The sequence below is a fragment of the Eptatretus burgeri genome, chromosome 9 (genome assembly GCF_056783735.1).
Source record: "Eptatretus burgeri isolate ZD-2024b chromosome 9, Ebu_testis_v1, whole genome shotgun sequence".
Taxonomy (NCBI): Eukaryota; Metazoa; Chordata; class Myxini; order Myxiniformes; family Myxinidae; genus Eptatretus; species Eptatretus burgeri.
The window spans coordinates 6,819,337-6,837,643 of record NC_140969.1 but is presented as its reverse complement, the minus strand read 5'-3'; the positions used below and the strand labels follow the sequence as shown (position 1 = coordinate 6,837,643).

The window sequence follows — 18,307 nt, the reverse complement described above, 5'->3', positions numbered from 1 at the left end:
GTATGCCGGGGGTTGGGGTGTTAATGGTACTATCCCAGTGTTTGAGTACCCCTGCCCCGGTGCTGCAGACACCGTGGCAGTTGATGAGCCATATCCTGTTATTTGGCTCGGTGCCGGCGCTGATGCAGCCGCATCCTTAGTTTTCCACTCCGCACCTTCGAGTTGACCCTCAAGCTTTAGCACTTTACCCGCCAATGTTGCTTGCTTGGCTGTGCTTGATCTTTTAATTGCTTCCTCCTGCCATATTCCGAATGCCAGCCAGTTTAGTGGCATTTCCTTCATGGACAGTTAATAGCGTCTCATCAACTCTTCCCGCAGATTCTGCACTACCGGCAGGTCTAACGACCCGCCATTTGGCCACGGTAAGTCATCCTTAAGTGTCCATTTCACCCAGCAATCATTTTGTTCCACTGCCACCATTCCATGTAACTTAAACATTTGGTAAGCAGGTGTGTCCCGAGGAGGTTTGTTCTTCTCCTCTCGGTTTCCCAATTTGTTTCCCATCTTCTATTGCTGAACCCCTCCTGGAGTTGTTCTTGGGTCCAACTTGGCAGCCTCAGCCATTTGCCCTCTGCCCTCAAACTCCCCGTTCAGGACCTTAAGTTAACTACCCCTTGATAAACAATAAACAATTCTCTCCCCACACTTATCTTTACCGATTATTGGGTGAGGACAAGGGCAGAGGCAGGGATGGGCGAAACCTGGGGTGAGAAAGAGAGTATCTAATTTAAACTCCCCAGCACAAAGGCTTACCTTATTCAAATTGGTCACTGGCGCCAGCTTTTTCTCTTTGGTCACCAAGGGTCGATTCCCACCTCTCCTCCACTTGTCTCGCCCCTGATCGCTGCGCCAATTGTCAGAGCGTCGATCACCCTTTCAGTTGAGGTATGAAGACGTCGATGTACTTGAGAGAAAACTGTTTATTATCTATCATACGTCTACACTGTACACGGAGAGCATCAAACCACCAGGAACACCAATTATGTAATTGAGGAGAGTGCGCACTCTGCCAGAGATGGTCATATCACTCTCTTATATAGTCGGTTTTATTTTAGGACAAATGCTTATCTCCCAATTGTCTTTTCTTTAACCCATGACCAGCTGTGAGCAGCTGGCTCATTTATTTCAGCAATTGTGAATCAAGCATAGATATAGAGGAAGTGAAGTTACTCCCTTAAGCTGCTCACACAGGATTACTCAAGGCTAACCACATCCTTATCTCTCCAGTGTTCTTTATGAACAACAAGCAAGATTATATTTCTTATTAACTGCAAGCCAGAGAAAGTCTAAATGGGAACAAACAGAAGCTAACATGAAAAAGGTACAAATCCCAACATATATATATATATATATATATATATATATATATATATATATATATATATATATATATATATACATTTACATTTTTTTTTCCAAAAATGCAATGTTTTTTTTGTTTGAAGATGATTTGGCTATGCCTGGTGTTGACTCAGTGGTTAGGGTGGCGGCTTGGGATTCTAGGGTCCTGAGTTCAAGCCTCGTTTCCCGCTGAATTAATTCACCAAGGGGTTGACTCAGCCTGCCATCCTTCCGAGGTCGGCAAAATGAGTACCAGCTTGCTGGGATGACTGAGTCATTCGAGTATCCTGCGACCCATCCAGGATTGTACCCAATAGCCAAGGAGACTGCTTCGGCAGCACCAACGCTCTGTACAGAGTATGGTCCCAGTGGGAATGGATGATTTGGCTCCTCTGGGGAAATTTGTTCTGTTAGCTATAACTGTATTTTCATGGAAAAATGCGAATTCCATCAAATAATGAATATGCAAATGAGGTAATTAGCATATATGATGACAAAAGTAGGTGACTCCATCCCCGTCCATGCTGATCATTTCAACACCAATTTTGCCTTTCAATCTCAAATAGTACGGAAGGTACTCACATTTCATTTCATTTCATTATTTTGATGATTTTAATAGTCACCATGGAAACGCAGCTCAAATGGGAAGTAATTAGCATATGTGATGTCATAAACAGGTGACCCCCTCCCATGCTGATCAATTGGACACCAAAGATTCTTTATTTTGAAATTTAACGAATCTCTGGTCATTTTATGTTGATTCGGTGAATCCAGTAATTTTTGGAGGTTCCAATGGAAACCATCATGAAAAACGTAGCTGCCACCAATTCCTACAAATACACTATCACTTTTCGGTCATCCCATAAAAAAAAATTAAATACACCATAGTGTGATTTGTGCTGCTGAAGGGAGGGGTGTTTGACCTTGTATGCCAATTGGCCACTGCTCTATAATATGATGAAAGGGTGAGGTGAAAAGGAATGGAGAGACTTAGGGTTGAAGAAGTGCAATGGAAGAAGTAGGATAAAGGATTCAGGACAGGAAACTGCTGGGGATAAGGAAGTGAGATGATTTGCTTGAGGAAGCATAAAAGGGTAAGTTTGAGTAAGATCAGTGTGCTTAGAGCTGAGGAGAAGTAGTAGTGGGAGAAGGGAAACCTCAGCAGAAGGTGGTTGACTGGATGTAAGGAGTTGCTTTTGGGGTGTATTGGAAATCAAAATGATAAAGTGTGAACTGGTGTTCCTGTTAGAGCATATAGTGCCTTTTCTGAGGCCTATGAAGTGCAAGCAGATGAGTTAAAGAGGTACAATAACGGCATAAATGAATTGATGTTAAACTGCTATGATTATATTTATGGGAAAGCAGGAAAACTGGAAAGTATCGAAAATACAGAGGAGAAAAACAGACCAGTTAATTTCACTGAGAGATTATAAAAGGAAAGGTTTACATTGTTGAGGGCATTTTGGATCTCAAGTTCAAATTGCATGATCTACTATTGATTTGTCAACTGCCTTATGACGTCCTTGGAATTTCGGTTAAAGTACGCTCTAAAAACATCATTTTCATTCAAGAAGACAACAGTAAACACAAAGAGGGACACCACTATAACTCTAAGAACCGGAACCAGAAGTCAACCCAAATGTTTAGATGTTTTGTGTGAGGTGTCAGTGGTCTCAGCGATGTAAAGGTCGAAAGGATCCTATGGGTCCATACCACTCTAAAGGGTATTAAGAGGTCTAATGGTCTTGGGCTTCTTTTGGGTCTAATGCGTCCAAAGGTCAAAGGTCTCTTAAGGATCTTAAAAGTTCTGAACAATGTCTAAAGATATACAGGGTCTTATCAGGTATAAACAGGGTCTAAATGTCGATGGAGTCTAAATGGTCTAAAGGGTTGAAGAAGTCGAAAGGATCAAAAGGGTGAAGGTCTCCAGTGTCTATCGGATCTTAATGGATCGAAAGGTCTAACTAAAGGATCTGAAAGATATGAAGGTCTGAAGGTGTGAATGTCTAAAGGTCTGAAAAGGGTCTAAAGATTCCAAAAGGATTATCAGGGTCTCAAGGATTCTAATATCTTTAAAGGGTGTTAAAAGGTCTACAGGGTCTAAGGGGTACTAAAATGTCGAAGAAGGGGTTGAAGGGGTCTAAAGGTCTAAAAGGTGTGCTCCAATAGTACGTAATAGACATATTGACCTCAAAAACAATAGGCTTCCAGCTTGTCACTTCCTCTCCCGAGTGGTAAAGTTTCGTGAAAATTCACGTAAAAATGTGACCCTTTCGAACATTGACATAAAAAGACGTACAGACAAACAGACAAAATAACAGACCAGATAACCCAACCCACTTGCGAATCTGCAATTTCACAAGTAACAATCCTATCAAACGCATTTCTCATTTACATTATTCCTAATCTAGCCAATTACATCTCATGTACTCCATCTACAGGCAGGATTTATTTGACTTTGATACTGATCCAAACCAAAGAGACACTGTGGTTGGAAGAACACCATGGCATCTTATTACATCCACTATTAGACAATTCAACACAGCACGCTCTGTATGCAATGCAGCACACCCCACCAGAACCCTACTATACTGTCAGCTCATGTTGAGATCTGACTGCAAGTCTGACAGGATGGCACAGAGGGAGCTCACTTACCTTTTCTTCTGTCAAACCTGGGTTAGATTCCCGACCAGTCTATAAACTGTCAAATTGGTGCATCACATGTAGGGTGTTGCATCACGAAGTGCATCGTCATTTGGATGGATTTTAAGCTGCCTGACCCGTCTGCTGGTACTACTGTGTTGATGTTAAATATCCAATGGAGTAAGTATTTCACACATAGTGCATGATTGTTGATGGTACCCTGGCCAAAATCCAAATTCCAATCCAAAAAATGTGCATGGGCACTGAGTGCATCAGTAGCAAAGCAGTACAAAAGAATGAATAAAAACTAGTGCAAACAGATGAGACAAGTGCCTTGGCCAAGTTACATCTCCATTGTAGTAGTAAGGGAGAGGGGTGGGTGATTATGACATACATCTTGAGCACCGAGAAAGTTCCAAAACGTTTACATTTTTACAAATACAAAATCAAAATTCCTGTCCTCAGGTGCAAGGGCACTGTATCAGTGGCACAGCTGAGCAAAATAATATATTGTGAATATCTCCAAGTTGGACAGACACCCATCTCCCGATGGAGGGAATTAGGTGATAAAATTGATTTTCGGTTTGATTTGATAGAAAATGAGGGGTCTGTTGAGGCTGAAAGGCCTGATAACACGATTGTATTCATGAAAGCACCCTTCATCCCTTTGAGCCCCTCGAGGGGTGTAAAATGGTCTGAGGGGTCTAAAGGTGTCCAAAGTGTTTATAGAGTCTTGAAAGGACTAAAAGGGTGTTAAAAGGATGAAAATGGTTTAAAAGGCCAAAAAGGGTCTTAAAAGGACTAAGGGGGTCTATGTACACGTCGATATACCAAAAGGGTGGAAAAGAGTTTAAAGGGTCCTCAACGGTCAAAAAGTCTAAAGTAATGGTTCTTCACCTTTTTTGGTGCCCGCACCCCTTCGGTTCTCAGAACATTTTCTTGCACCCCTTGACAAAAATCAATGACTTTGAACAAGTCTTCGAATTAAAGACTTTGAATTGCATTCTAAGCACTCTATTTTTGCAGCAAAATCACTGGCCAGCATGTTTTACATCCCCAAAAATGACGTTTCGCACCCCATGATGGTGCGTGCGTGCACCCCAGGTTAAGAACCACTGGTCTCAAGGGTCTATGGGATCTAAAGGGTGCATTCCAATAGTAAATGGGTCTAAAGGGTCTAATGGATCGAAAGTCTATAGAGTGTAAGGGTCTAAAGGGGTCTAAAATGTTGAAAGGGTCCATAACGTTTGAAAGGCTCACAAGGGGTCTAAAGGTCTATGGGCTCTTAAGGTCTAAATGCGATGTTACAAAAATAGTTAGGGCCTAATGGTCTAACGTGTTCTAAAGGATATAAATCTCTAAAGATATCAAAAGGGTCTTATAAGGTCGAATTGGTTTAAAGGGTCTAAAAGTCTAAAGGGTCAAGGCGTCGAAGTAGTTGAAAGTTTCATGTAATAAACAAACATTTCATATAATAAGCAAACATTTCATATAATGTAAAAAAAATCCAAATCCATTGGGACCATCCACTTTATAGAGCATCAGTGCTGCCGAAGCAGTCTCCTGGGCTATTGGGCACAATCTTGGACAGGTCGCCACTCCAACACCAGATACTACATACTAGATACTAGAATGGCTCAATCATCCCAGCAAACTGGTACTTATTTTGCCAACCTCAGAAGGATGACAAGCTGAGTCAAGCCCACTTGGTATTAATTATATGGCCAAGCAGGATTGTAACTCAGGACATGAGGATCCCAAGCCCATCACCCTTACCATTAAGCCAACACCAGACAAAAATAATAAACATTTCTTACAATATAACATTTCATAAAACAAGCATTTTATAAAACAAATATTTCATATCATAAGCCATTATATATTAAAACATTTCATTAAACATTTCATAAAACAAACATTTTATGAAACAAACATAAAATAAAACAAACATTTCATATTATAAACCATTTCAAATAATAATACATTTCATAAAACATTCACATAAACATTTCAGATAATAAACATTTTATAAAAGGTAACACTTCATGTCATAAGCATTTCATAAAAGGTAACACTTCGTGTCATAAACATTTCATAAAACTTTTTAATAGAATATAACATTTCACATAAACATTTCATATAACAAACATTTTATATAATAAACATTTCATACAATAAATATTTCGTATAATAAACATTTCACGGAATAAACATTTCACGTAATAAACATTTTCTATCAAAATCATTTCACATAATAAACATTTTCAAGAATAATGTCTGTGTGTCTCCTCCATAACTCCAAAACCATGAAACTTAGCAGCCTGATACTTTGCAGGTATACTAAGGGAACTCCAAGGAAGTGCTAGAGTAAAAATTGGGTGTTTGGGTTAATTAAAACACCCCTTTTGAAGATAATTAATGACCTTATTTAATTATATCCTTTATCAAACGCATCCTCGGACACGTCACTCTCGATGGAGTCTTAAGACGCATCCTGGGTTACCTCGCTGGAGACTTAATTCACCAATTTGTTCGGCCAGTTCAACAATGCCTTGAGTTGGAACAGGCCACAATGGTTTATTAATGATAAAGTGCTGAAAATGTTTTTTTTTCACTTTCTTTAGTGATAGCATCAAATGTTTGATCTACATACCCACAAACCGCTGCATACATCGCTTTTGTAAGTGCTATAGTTTTCAAATGAGGACTTTGGATCGATTTCATGCATTTAATATATGATGTGATTTTCCACAATCTACTCTCATGGACTAATTCAAGTATAAAAATCAAAATATAATTTGAGTTTGGAGGATCGGATCACATGGGCTAAATAACTCGACATCTGCAATGAAATCTGAAAATCGGCGATGTTAAGTTGTTTTTGCGGGAATGTGCTATTTGCGTCAGCCGTTCCTTATCAACCATTTAATTGGAATATTTGCCTGAGTACTTAAGCCACTTGCCAACCACCCTATAGTCGATAGTGATGCAGTTAGTGTCCCAATCCTAAAATCTTCCATTTTTCCGAAATTACGTACAATCTTCCATTTTTTTGCTGTAGCATTAAAGGCCATCAAAATGACAGGTTAGAGTTTTATTATTATTGTTATGATTAAAGACTTTAAATATTAATCATGACTATTTTCTTTCTTCCACATAGCTTTATTCTATGATGGGTAATGCAGTGTTCAGTTTTTAATTGTATGCATAAGCTCAGCAGTCAAATTCTTGATTGTACGCCCATTTCCATTTGGCTGTGGACAGGCAATAATAGACTGCTGTCTTGATAGCTCCCCAAAATAACATTCATTACCTCGTTACCTCTGTATGGGTAATAATCGAAACATACCTTTCTTTCATGATAGAAGATTTAATATTTTTCAGGTTACAATTGTGGGTGGAGTCAGGCCAGCCAAGCTTCACCATGGATAGACAGAACTTCAGAGCGATAGATTGGTGGAGAATATTACAGTGGATTGTTTGTTTGGTTAAAGGCCACAAGAGAAAGTATACTAGTTTTTGCATGTGTTGGTAAAAGGAGAAGTGTGTGTGTGTGTGTGTGTGTGTGTGTGTGTGTGTGTGTGTGTGTGTGTGTGTGTGTGTGTGTGTGTGTGTGTGTGTGTGTGTGTGTGTGCTTGCGTGCGTGCGTGCGCACATGTGTGTGTGTAGGAAATAGAACAAACTCGGCACCTCTCATCGACAGATATTTCTCGTATTTCCTATGTTTTCCTGAGTCCAATTTGCATCTGGGAATACAACATTTACAATGAACCATTTTGAAATTGCCACTCTTTTGTTCAAATGCTGAAAAATATGTTTAAAAGACTATTTCACATATAGATTTCACCCAGGCAATGGCAGGTTAAAAGTGTCCCAGTTCATTGAACCGAGTCACTGAAAACGCATACACAGCACTTATGAAAAAGGCCTCATGAGAATTCAAACCTCATTTTGAAAGTTCCAAATTAGTTATGGCTTGTAAACAGTAATCAGAAGTGGTTTCTGAAATAATACACCATTTCTCATTGTGTCATAAATAATACACCACTTTAATCGCGAATGTTGACGCTGCTATGATACGATTATTCTTAATAATTATTTTGTTATTATATTTATTATTCTGCTAATGATATTATTAAGAAACAGTGGCAAATTAGTTACGTCTTATTTGCCGTCATGAATAATAAACCGCCGGTAAAGACTGAGTCGAGTGTTCGATGTAATGCCATATTGACGTCCCATATGGAACGCCGTGATCTTATGAAATCCTTCATCCCGATGCCAAGTGTATGACATTTAGCCCATCGCCTATGGATGTCAGATAAATGGGTTATCTTGTTCAAATGCCATCAGCAAAGCAATGGGATGGGTTGAGTGCTGGACACCAGGATGATGTGCAAGTTCACAGAGGCCTGGCCGAGCACGAGACGTGACGCTGTAATGACATCCCAGCAAAAACAGCGTGACATACAGAGGAATGGACAGAAAGACAGATAAATCTGGCGACTACAATATATAGATGAGGATCCCTCCACCTCATGCCCCCTACCTTTCCACCTCACCCACCCACTCGAATGGTCCTCTTCCCTTATCCCTCCAATATTCCCCTTCCCACCCTTTCTCAGTTCACCCCTTGCCCCACTCACTCTCCAAGTTCTCCCATCCCACTCCACATTCCTGTGCCTTGATTACAGTGCCTCCTCCCCTGTCCCTGGGTGGACCTCAAACATCCAAGGCCTCTGCTCCAACCTAACAGATCACACAATCCAGGGAATTGCTGATAAACCAGACATCATCTACTTAAACAGAATCTTTTCTTCCACAAGATATCCCTGACTCCTTAGAGTCCTCCCTGGCTATTGTCTCCTCCAGTTCAACATGCAAGAACCTCATCCCATGGGTACAGTTGCACTTTCCATCAAGAACTCAATTTCTCACTGTCTATGTACTACTGCTCTTACACCTCCAAACTCCCAGGAGTACCTTGGGTTGTGATTTCCACTGTGCTCCCGTCACGATTGTCGGGTCAGGACAGATTAGATCTGTGACTTGCTAGAGGTACCATGTAAATCTGTACTAATTTGTTCCATGGTCGGGTTGTCGGTGACTAAACCATCTCCACCACCAGCTTTTCTGGTGAGGAGGGTGTTTGGATGTGGACATCCAGCAGGATTAAAAACAAAACCTGTCAAAGGGTGGAGGACGTACTTGTGTGCCAATGGCCATCCATATATAGTGCCCAACTGTGTCTGCGGATGTCATGCTGCAGTTGGATTACTTTTTTTTTTCAGAGGTTGGTGGCCGGATTTGCACTCCGGCCACTGTAAAACCCTTCACTCCGCAAAATACAAGAAAAACACAAAATTGAAAACCCACTCCATGGGAGTACCTCCAGTGCAGCTGCCTTTTGCAAGGCAGCTCACCGTATGACGGGATTGAGGCAAAGCCTTCGGGACCCCCACTCTTTGATGGTAGGAGGAAAACCATGGAGTAACCTTCCCAGGTCAGATTACGGTAATGTGTGTCAGGGTGGTGCTGAGGTGTCGTCCACCAGACGGCGGAATCCTAGGGTTAACCTGAAGTGGTCCCTTCAGGTGGGTGCCTGGAATGTCCTATCCTTAAGTGAGGATGATCACCTGTCTCTGTTATCACCTCAGTTCAAGTATTTGAACATCAGTATTGGAGCACTCTCTGAGGTTTGGAGACCAAATAGTAGCAAGATCATGGTGGGTGGTTACACCTACTATTGGTCTGGTCACTCTGATGGTTACAATGCCCAAGGAGTAGCTGTAGCTGTGTCAAATAAGCTGGCTCCAATGATAATTGAGGTAACACCGGTCAACAAGCGTATTATGAGACGAAGGATTCGTCACTCCTTGGGTGTCATTTCCATGGTGTCTGTATATGCACCGACTGAGGTGAGTGATCTCACCGTGAAGGACGCATTCTATGCCACGCTGGAGTCTGTGGTTGATCAGTGCCCCAGGTGAGATACTCTTCTAGTCTTGGGGGATTTCAATGCATCGACTGGAACTGATAGGGATGGTTATGACACATGTGTTGGTCCCCATGTGTCTGGAACTGTGAACCAGAAAAGCACTAAGTTTCTTGACTTTGCAAGAAGTAATGGACTTAGGGTGGCTCATTTATGGATTAAGCACCCACAGGCTCATTGCTGGACTTGGTGTTCCAACACTGGCGGAGTGGCGAAGGAGATTGACCATGTACTCGTTTATGGTCACTGGACGATGATATGGTTTATGGTTGCTCCGAGACCATGTACTCATTTATGGTCGCAGAAATGCAGGGTCCACCAGAGTGCTCAGTTCCTCAATACTGACCACAGGCTTGTGGTCGCCACTCTGAAGTTGCAACTTGAATCCAGGAGATTGGCAGCATCCCAGCCAAGGTTTGATGTTGGCAAGCTCAAGGATGAGAGGGTAGCTGATGAGTTTGCGAACAAGCTGAGTGGGAATTTGGAGGGTCTGGGTGCTTTGGGGACTCCTGCAGAGTTGTGGAGTGCCTTCAAGACCACGGTCCTTGATGTTGCTGGTTAATGTCTTGGAACTCTCCAACGGGCGAAGAAGAATCTTGTCTCGATGGACACTGGATTCCATTGATCAGAGTTGCAGGGCCAGGTTTAATGGCGGAGCTGAGCTGCTCAGGGAGTTGAGACATAAAACTGTACGTTCCACTGAGGGTGGACAAGGAGGCCTATGTGGAGGGAATCTGTGAGGGGGTAGTGTATCACCTCTGGTCAAGTGATTGTCATCCTGCTTACAGGGAATTTGCGCATAGTTCTCTTCCAAGCCCTTCCCTCGGTGCACCGCAGTTCGAGTTGAGGGTGGTGGGCTCTTTCCTCCAAGCCCTTCCATTGGTGTACTGCAGTTCGAGTTGAGGGTGGTGGGCTCTTGACAGAGGAGTCCGAAGTGAAGACCCGCTGGTCCGGTTACTTTGAGCGGATGTGCCAGGCTGATCCACCATCTGTTGAGTTGGATGTCAGTGGTGTTACTTTCCCTATTGCTGTCCCTCCAATCAACTGTGATCTACCATCGTTTGAGGCAACACAGGCCGTGGTGAACCGGTTGAAATCGGGTAAAGCTTCTGGGATCTGTGGCATCCATGCTGAACTTCGAAAGGCTGGTGGAAATGCTGTACTCGTGTCATTGCATGCAGTTCTGTACTCTGCCTGGAACACAGGAATCATCCCAATTGACTGGAAGAGGGGCATTGTTGTCCATCTCTGGAAAGGGAAGGGTGATCACTCGGACTGGAACAACTACCAAGGGGTGATGCTGTTCTCAGTGCTGGGCAAGGTCTTTGCTTGGATAATTCTTGATAGGGTTCGCCATCATCTGCTTGGGCACCTGCGCCCACAGCAGCCAGGCTTTCCACCAAAGTTGTCAATGGTTGACCGTATTCTTGCCATTTGGGTCCTCACTGAACACAGATAATGATTTCGGCAGGGACTGCTTGCAGCCGATGTTGATCTCTGCAAAGCATTCGATTCAGTGAATCGCGATGCCCTGTGGAGGATTATTGGTCTTCGTGAGGTGCAACCAAAATTGATCAATCTGTCGTCTGAACGATACTCTGGTACTGAGAGTGCTGTGAGATGTGGTGATGCCATCTCCGACTTATTTTCAGTTGTTGCTGGAGTTTGTCAGGAATGTGTACTGGCCCATACACTTTTCAGCACTGGTATGGAATGGATTCTGGGGAGGATGTTTGAGAGATCAAGCTATGTGCATCATTTGGGAATGTCAAGATCTCTGACCTTGATGTCACAGATGATGCAATCATCTTTGTGGAGACTCTGGAGATCCTTTTAGGGACCCTCGAGGTGCTGAATGAGGAGTCGGAGCTGCTGGGATTACGGGCTTCCTGTGTCAAAACTAAGATCCGGGCTTTCAATGACATCTTGGATGCTGCTATCCTGTCTGTACCTGTTTCGGGTGAGGACGTTGATGCCGTGGAGATATTCACTTACCTTGGCAGTGATATTTATGTCTCTGCTGGCTGTTAGACAGGTCAACAGACATCTGGGTTGGGCCTGGGGAGTCATGGATTCACTGGATCATGGGGTGTGGCACTGTTGGTACCTGTGTGGGAGGATGAAAATCCAAGTCTTCAGGTCCTTGGTGCTTCCAGTCTTGCTCTATGGATGTGAGACTTGAACTCTGACCAGGGATCTGAGACGGAGACTTAATTCCTTTGGTACCAGGTCTCTTCGGAGAATCCTTGGCTATTGCTGGTCGGACTTTGTGTCCAATCAGTGGTTGCTGAGAAAGACTTAAATGAGATTTATTACCTACATAGTCCGTGAGCATCAACTGTGCCTGTATGGACATGTGGCTCGTTTCCTCATGCTGATCCTGCTCACCAGATTCTCTCAGCGAGGGAGCCTCGTGAGTGGAGGAGGCCAACGAGCCGAACACGTGCCTCGTGGTTGCAGCAGGTTGATCGGCATCTTAAGGAGATGGGGATGGACCAGGCATCTGCCTGGGGGATGGCCAGATGGAGGCCCCTGCAGTACCGGCGGAAAGTGGATGCAGCGACGCGCTACTCTGGCACATGCTCCCTACCTGACCTGACCTGACCTGACATCCTGATCCCTTCTGTGTTTTCGCTCCTCCACGAGTCTCGACACTACACAAAAACAATTGGAAAGAAAATGTTTTTTCTTCCTAATTATACCTATTACTACGACTTGTAATGGCCGCAATTATTTCAACCCTCTTGTGGGGTCAATCAAGGAATGTTTTTGGCCCAAGACATTCACGAATCAGATGAGCAAGCCTCATGCTCGACTGAAGCTAGTCGGAATTTGTAATTTGTTCAGGGTGCAAATGATAAATCGCCTAATCTTCGTAAAAGGCACCGTGGGGCGTTTTACATCCACCAGCTAATGCTTGCGGACGAGATACACGGCTTAACGTCCACCCAAGGGACGGCACACTGTGATCCAATGCTCTGCTTAAAAACACCATTAAATCCGGCAGTTCAGTCAGTTCAGGAATCAAACGCAGACTAGACAGCTCAAAAGGAAAGTTTTTCTCACTCCACACCACCTTCTCCCATTCCTAATCACACCGTATACAGGAATGTACCAGCTCAACCAACTCCCTTTTTTACATAATAATTGGCTGGTCCATAAGTCTGAGGAGGTCAGTATGTGTACTTTTACATGAATTACAAGGACATCAATAGACAGCAGACAAATACAGATGGTGGATGGGATTTTAACCTGGGTTCTGAGCATCATGAGCCATTCGTTTCAACGAGAGCATTAAACAGGTCAACATGCTTCCTCTTCCATAAATTGTACGATTTTCTATAAGATGTGGTTGGCTGTACTTTTTTACGGAATTCAGTAAAGACGGTATGGACAAAATATTTCAGAGCTGGGTGAATCTAAAATAGCAATTGAATTGAGACTTAAAATGCACGTTTTTCATTTTTAGAAATTTGTACTTATTGGGTAAGATGAAGATATTGTGAGTTCTCAACGTATATAAGTTAACTGATCACAGAGTGACCAACCTAAGTTGGAGCAGCAGCACTCCAGTAAGATAGGATGTGAAAACTCACCTGCTCGTGATAGACCCACAGACACAAGGTTTCCTCTCAAAGCCAGGTTATCAGACCCGGAGTCCGTTGTGCCAGACCCGCGCTCCGCCTCCAATGGCCCGTCTCGGCCCAGCGGCGCCGCGGCCAAACAGATCGATGATAAGCGTGAGGCCGGGCCTGGCCAATGGGCGCCGGTAGCACCCGTAAGAAGAAAAACCAACAGGCAAAGGCTGAGCTGCTCTGCAAACGGTCGCCTGTGAACCATGTCCATCAGCCCGAAACACGCGACGCCCTTTTCAGTGTCACACATCCTCAGCCCGGTGCTGGAAGAGACTCACAGAAAAGCCACTATGGAGGTCCCGCTCGTGGGAACGGCTCAAGGAGTTCCCAGGATAGGTTCATACCGCTCGGAAGTGAGCCAGGGATGCGCTCAGCACCCCATGCAGCAAGGGGCTCTCCACGGTACAGCTCACTCTGCTAGAGATGTACCTAACGAGACTGTGGGAAGCCCCTACATGGTAAACCTGAGTGGAGTGTCCGTCGAGCTGCCGACCTACCAGGAAGATCTCCAAACTACGGCACCCACTCCAGCCTGGTATGGCTCTGGCCTTGACCCTTGCAGATGCTCAAGTGGGTACTTCAAATGCTACTTGCCATGCGGTAAACTCGAAACAGATTCTTCACATTCTTGTCTACTTTTTCGGTTTAGTGAAATGAAATGGTGTATCAAACTCATGTTATCAGCTGTCAAGTGATGTTGGGGTAATGCCTTGGCATTGCGTCATTGGATTTCTGAGCTGGGTCATCCTTGAAAGCATTGCGAGCAATTGTTTTCTGAATTTCGTCCCTCATGCTATCGTAGAAATAAACAACATGTATCTATAATCCATAAGATTCCATATCCATCTACTGCTTTGGAAGTAGGTCATTTATGACGACTGTGGCACTTTAATATATGGATAATGCAAAAATGCCCAAAATATGCAGTGACACTTGTTCATGGGGTTCTTACCACAGATCTCACTCCGCTTGTTGACATTGTTTGCAGTTTCTCGTTTCACGGGACCATCCACACCGATGGGAATGGGCACTATAGGAGGCTTTGGAAGCATGATGGGCAACAGCAAAATGGTCCCGTTGCTGACGAGCGCTCCTCGCCGCAAGCGTCGTGTCTTGTTCACACAAGCACAGGTCTACGAACTCGAACGGCGGTTCAAACAGCAAAATTACCTGTCGGCACCCGAAAGGGAACATCTGGCAAATATGATCCATTTAACACCTACGCAGGTAAAGATCTGGTTTCAGAATCATCGTTACAAGATCAAACGCCAAGCCAAAGACAAGGCGACACAACAGGTAAAGCGTGACGGGGGAGGTAGACCAAGTGACCCACGACTTGAATCCGCTTGCCGTGTATCGGTCCTAGTCAAAGACGATAAACCTGGCCCTACTCCACTTGCGTCGGACCACCAATCTCTACCTGCACAACAGACGCAGTGTTGTCCTCAGTCGACGAACTCAACATTTCAAATGGGAAATCAAGGTGGAGACACAGACACCATGGACTTTGATTTGGAATCTGCTGTTAGTCCGTCGATGATGCACTTTAACATGGGCTCCATTCAACCTTCAGTGCCTCAGTACGACTTGCACCGACACGTGTACGGGTCGAACGTCCTCCACTGTAGGGGTTGGTGGAGTGGAACGGAAGCAGTGGGGGGTGCACGACCAACTATCTAATGCATTCGTTTCTTGAACAGGGTTTCGACCCTTGAAAACACCGTGTTGAACTGCTACAGTGCCAAAGCCCTGAACACATTCTAGTCTCGAAACTTCAATGAAATGTCACAAGTGGTGGATATAATTCAGGATAAATAATGCAAGAATAGATGCTTCCGCACAACAAAAGATGCGCATTTCAAATCCGGACAAAGTATCCCTTACTTTATGCCATGGCATTCAGGAACAAGACGGTACAGAATCTGCCATTTTGTGATCAGTAAGTTGGTTGTGGCTCACAAACAAATGTCAATAACTTTCCTTGAACAATTGCCTTTATTATTACTATTATTAGCTCACCTGAACTTTATTCCAGTGAGCTCATGCGATGGAGCAGTGTCCGGAGGTGAGTGAGTGAGTGATTCTGTTAACACTTCAGTGTTTATCACTTTAACCAAACCACGATTTTGATGAAAATTGTCCACAAGCTTCATATCTTATGTCTAACGAAGGTGTATTGACCGCATCAAAATCTGAGCTCATTAAGGGGACTATGGGGGTGGGGGGGTTGCCCCCTTCCCCCACAAAAATAGGTATTTGCTCTCTTCTCCAAAAGTACACACACGATTTCGATGAGACTTGCCACAACCTTCATCTCTCATGATGTACCAAAGTTTGTTCACAGAATTAAAAAAAAAAAAAAACAGGATCTAAGGAGGTCTGCAGGGGGTTTGAGTGACTGATGCTCCTGATCCGGGTGAGCTGCAGGATGAGCGGTCCTCTTTTTATTCTTATAATCGGTTCTTTATACAAACATTTTAACAAAACCATCTCTCCACCTGCTTTAACTTGTATTTTTTAACTTCTTTGTTGGGTGACGGACTAAAAGTGATCAATGTCCATTTTTTTGTTTGTTTTTTTTTTTTTAAAAAAACCTTTTTGTATGTTCGCGTACTCACCGTGTAATAAATCTGCTGTTAGCATAAAATGCCATTAAATGTGAAATAGTAATGATTTGTGTTGCTATTATGTTGTGCCTCCTATGATTATATCATGATGTTACACAAACACAATCCCATGGTAAAAAATAAAAAAATACCACGATATAAAAAAAGGAAGTCTTTTATGCTTGCACTGGCTGAAAAATTTCAAAAATGGGAGGTTATGTATTTAATTAACAGCAAAGAGAAAAACATTTGGGAGTGATTGAGGCAGTGGGCTGATGCTTATACACACCTGGTACCATGGTTTTTGTTTAATTGAAAAATATTATAATTTTCTTGGAGGTTTGGATTAATATAAAACAACTTTAATTTAACTATTTTTTTCTCTCCGAAGAGTGTTTCCGCGTTTCAGGGTGGGACAGACAGACAGACAGATGTTGGGCTGAAAGGGTCGAAAACACTATGAAGAACAGAGCCGAGCTAATGATCGGGATATTTCGAAAATGGATCAAACATGTTACAGTTTCTAAAGTTTTTACTTTTACTGAACAGCTATTTTGAGGTTTGCAATTAAAACTAAATATCTGTGATCACAAAGTGATTGCCCTTGGTGATCACCCTCTACTTACCCTTGGCCAGCAATCTAATGATATGACCAATAGAGTATAGATAAAGATGTTTCCCCATCTGCAGTCTATCCATAAAACTCATATAATGAAAAATGGAGGAAAATTATTCAAGTTATGATCAAAAATGTGTTTTTTTTTTTGTAAATTAGGTCAGCATACAAACAAGTAGGTCAAGGACACCCATAACGTATTAGGTGCACAACTTCAGTGCAGATCCACTATGATGATGCAAAAACATATTGGACAGCCAAGGGGTCCTTGAGATTTTTACAGTGGCAAAATTGACCAATGACAAAAAAACGTATTTCAGACAATTTGACCTTGACCTTAAACTCGGAGTAATACGTTTGTGTTATAACATTTGTGTGGACCTCAAACCGATATTCCACGTGACACGTGCACAGCCAAGCAGACAAGATGGCAGATTATCTGCAAGGTTTATATCACGGGCGATTGAACTTTGCGATGCCTCCAGGGTTGTTCTGCATTCAGCTGCAACTCTTTTGTGGATGAAGTCATTATTTGAACGAATTCATTTTATTTCATTAACTGCTGCATGCCCGGTGAAGACCGGCTTTAAAGTTTAAGGGATCCTATATGATATGCTGTGACAGCCTGGCCAACCATTCCTTATCAACTGCTTCATTGGCGTGCTTAAGCCACTTAAGCTAAAGACAGCGGAACCACGCCACATCTTTCTGGGAGAATCATTCACTCACTGCGGACACTTTTTCCTGCCACATCATTCAGAGTGAGTGTTTCGTGCTCCATCACCCTGAGCGAGTGTTTCGTGCTCCATCACACTGAAAGAGTGTTTTGTGCTCCATCACCCTGAGTGAGTGTTTCGTGCTCCATCACGCTGAACGAGTGTTTCCTGCTCCATCACCCTGAACGAGTGTTTCGTGCTCCATCACCCTGAGCGAGTGTTTCCTGCGCCATCACCCTGAGCGAGTGTTTCGTGCTCCATCACCCTGAATGAGTGTTTCGTGCTCCATCACCCTGAGTGAGTGTTTCATGCTCCATCACCCTGAGAGAGTGTTTCATGCTTCATCAACCTGAACAAGTGTTTCCTCCTCCATCACCCTGAGCAAGTGTTTCGTGCTCCGTCACCCTGAGCGAGTGTTTCGTTATCCGTCACCCTGAGCGAGTGTTTCATGCTCTGTCACCCTGAGCGAGTGTTTCGTTATCTGTCACCCTGAGCGAGTGTTTCGTTATCCGTCACCCTGAGCGAGTGTTTCGTTATCTGTCACCCTGAGCAAGTGTTTCATGCTCCGTCACCCTGAGTGAGTGTTTCATGCTCCATCACCCTGAGCTGGTGTTTTGTGCTCCATCACCCTGAGCAGGTGTTTCATGCTCTGTCACACTGAGCGAGTGTTTCCTGCTCTGTCACCCTGAGTGAGTGTTTTGTGCTCCATCACCCTGAGTGAGTGTTTCATGCTCCATCAACCTGAATGAGTGTTT

General features: G+C 43.4%; 1 protein-coding gene and 1 long non-coding RNA gene across 3 annotated transcripts; one reads left to right on the top strand and one right to left on the bottom strand.

Annotated features, from left to right (window-relative positions):
• Positions 1 to 905: 905 nt before the first annotated feature.
• LOC147019472 (uncharacterized) lies at positions 906 to 13,641 on the bottom strand. The gene is made up of 2 exons (XR_015061425.1): positions 13,576 to 13,641; positions 906 to 8,419 (listed from the first exon to the last, which is right to left on the bottom strand). It is a non-coding gene; the product is annotated as an uncharacterized LOC147019472 (long non-coding RNA).
• A 176-nt stretch (positions 13,642 to 13,817) lies between these two features.
• Positions 13,818 to 16,003, top strand: LOC147019471 (thyroid transcription factor 1-like). Of its 2 annotated transcripts, none has more exons than XM_085893995.1 (2): positions 13,818 to 14,184; positions 14,603 to 16,003. In XM_085893995.1, exons 1-2 carry the CDS (start codon positions 13,818 to 13,820, stop codon positions 15,292 to 15,294), a joined length of 1,059 nt encoding a protein of 352 aa, XP_085750121.1. In that variant the 3' UTR covers positions 15,295 to 16,003. The 2 variants fall into 2 exon arrangements, with proteins under 2 accessions (XP_085750121.1, XP_085750119.1); XM_085893993.1 differs by having other exon boundaries at positions 13,818 to 14,214.
• Positions 16,004 to 18,307: the final 2,304 nt, after the last annotated feature.

Coding starts and splice junctions, on each gene's coding strand:
- LOC147019471 (XM_085893993.1), top strand. CDS start 13,818: ATGTCCATCAGCCCGAAACACGCGACGCCCTTTTCAGTGTCACACATC. Junction 14,215..14,602: donor CAAATGCTACTTGCCATGCG/GTAAACTCGAAA, acceptor CATTGTTTGCAG/TTTCTCGTTTCACGGGACCA.